Source organism: Octopus bimaculoides, chromosome 3 (genome assembly GCF_001194135.2).
Source record: "Octopus bimaculoides isolate UCB-OBI-ISO-001 chromosome 3, ASM119413v2, whole genome shotgun sequence".
NCBI classification, from domain to species: Eukaryota; Metazoa; Mollusca; class Cephalopoda; order Octopoda; family Octopodidae; genus Octopus; species Octopus bimaculoides.
In genome coordinates, this window is record NC_068983.1 from 55,103,889 (window position 1) to 55,106,255 (window position 2,367).

The window sequence follows — 2,367 nt, forward strand, 5'->3', positions numbered from 1 at the left end:
GATGAATGGCAAAATCGACCTCGGCGGAATTTGAACTCAGAATGTAGTGGCAGACGAAATACCGCTAAGCATTTCGCCTGGCGTGCTAACAGTTCCTGCCAGCTCACCACTATCTTTTACCTAAATAATAAACTTTATATTTGAGGTATTTAGTTATTTTACATATTTTTATCGTGTGATCAAGTGATTGACCAGACTATCAGATATTGTTATACATCGCCGGTCCCAGTGCGCTTCGCATCGTTTTAGCTTTCGGATGATACTACTCCCATTGCTGGAGGTTTACATTTGAGTGGACTGGAGCAACGTGAAATTAAGCGTTTTGCTCAAGAACGCAATGAGCTGCTCGGTTGAGAAATCGAACCCATGATCTAGCGATCACGAGTACAGCACATTAACCACTAGGCCACGCGCCTTCACATATATGTTATAATTTTTGTAAAAGATAATTCCACACTATCTTTACGAAGTGGTTTACTTACCTCGCCTGCATCAGGCATACTCATCTGCCTGCTGTGACCAAAACCTGCTCCACGCCTGGGCCACGACATACCATAGTCGGAAGAAGGTTGTTGAGCAAAGAACTGCTTTCGCGCTGTTATTGGAGATACATTATCAGTGCTGACGCTTCTTGTTGGTACAGAAAGATTTGGTGACACTGGCTGAAACGACGACGGTGACGGTATAGTTGTCGCTGAAGTAGACATACGTGGCAGCATTGATGACATCGGCAGATTAAGAGAAGTTGCTGATGTCGTGGTAGCTAAAGGTTCTGTTTTTGCTGGCATCTGTTCTTTTTGGGTGGTCGAGACAGAGAAAATAACTTCTTGGTTGTCCATCGATATGCTTTTGATTAACGTTTTGTTTTTAGGTAATTCCCCTGAAAGAGAGGAGGCTGCTTGCAAACCGCTTACGGTAACTGAGTGAGGTTTTTGTTTAGAAATTCGTGAGGGAGATGGTGAGCGAGATTTGGTATGACTTGTGTTATAACTCATTGTCAGTTGTGGAGATAACAAATCTGTTGAAGAAGTCGTTACGGTCATCTTCTGAAGAGCATCACTAGTGTGGCTTCGTGTGATACCATTGCCTGCTGACACTGGTGATAACAATCCTGATGATGTATCCGGACCGAGAACATTTTCAAGCTCTTTGTGCAGTTCTAACTGGGTACTGGAGAGACTTCTAATTATGAAAGAAACAAAAAACCAAAAACGTCACTTAATAACGACCGAAAACATTCGACCAAAAAACGTACGAGCGTTTCATCACAACCAACAAAATAGTTACTTGCAGAATGTGATATGAAGAGGATAAAAGTTTGAGTAAAATCAACATTTGGATTTAAAATATTCCACCATAGATATCTTCGTTATTTTTTACTTGTTTCAGTCATTGGACTGCATCCATGCTGTGGCACCACCTAGAAGGGTATGGTCGAATAAATCGGCCCCATTACATATTTTTTGAGTCTAGCATTTATTCTATTTGTCACTTTTACCGTGCCGCAAAGTTACGGAAACTTAAACAAATCAACACTGTTTGCCAAATGGCGAGAGGAGAACAAACGTAAAGACACAAGCATACATATTCACGACTTTCTTCCAAGCAGTCTCCTTCCACCAAATTCACTCATAAAGCATTGGTCGGTCCAGGACCATAAAAACACTTGTTCATGGTTCAGTACAGTGTCACAAAACTCGAGACCATGTGGCTGTAAAGCGGGTTTGGTAAAAATTCGAATTAGTTATGTCCATCCATGTGTTACAACACTCTCTAGAAATCAATACAATACAATTCAAAAAGACAGAACAATGGAATTTAAGCTTCATTTAAATATTTAATATTGAGAGACTTACCTTCTTACTTGAGACTGAACTTCCCGATCTTTGGTGTCGATATATCGAATGAGATCATCTGTCATTGTATTTAATACAATTGAAACCTGCGATTAGAAAAGACGGGTTTGTATTGGTTTTAGATTATCGATGTTAATATTTCGGACATTGTATCACAATGGACATCAAATCGATCTTTTGTCCTTTACTTCTTTCAGTCATTAGACCGTGACTATGGTGGGACAACGCCTAGAAGCATTTTTAGTCCAATGAATCAACCACAGTCCTTAATTTTTAAAGCCTGGTGATTATTTTATTAGTCTCTATTGCGGTGGACACACACACACACACACATGACGGGTTTCTTTCAGTTTCCATCTACTAAGTCTACTCGCAAGGCTTTGGTCCGTCCGAGGCTATAGTAGAAAACACTTGCCCAAGGTGCCACGCAGTGGGACTGAACCTGGTTGCATGTGGTTGGGAGGCAAGCTTTTTATCATACAACCACGCCTGCGCCTACATCACAGAAAGT

General features: G+C 40.9%; 1 protein-coding gene across 1 annotated transcript in view; it reads right to left on the minus strand.

Moving 5' to 3' along the window:
- The window catches only part of LOC106879864 (serine-rich adhesin for platelets-like), an 8,825-nt gene extending 6,862 nt beyond the window's left edge, over positions 1-1,963 (minus strand). The window contains exons 1-2 of the mRNA XM_014929582.2: positions 1,857-1,963; positions 483-1,182 (exon numbers count right to left, since the gene is read on the minus strand). Coding sequence (XP_014785068.1) covers positions 483-1,182; positions 1,857-1,921 — 765 coding nt within the window. The 5' untranslated portion in view covers positions 1,922-1,963. The remainder of the gene's footprint in view (positions 1-482; positions 1,183-1,856) is intronic.
- Between the last annotated feature and the right edge of the window lie 404 nt (positions 1,964-2,367).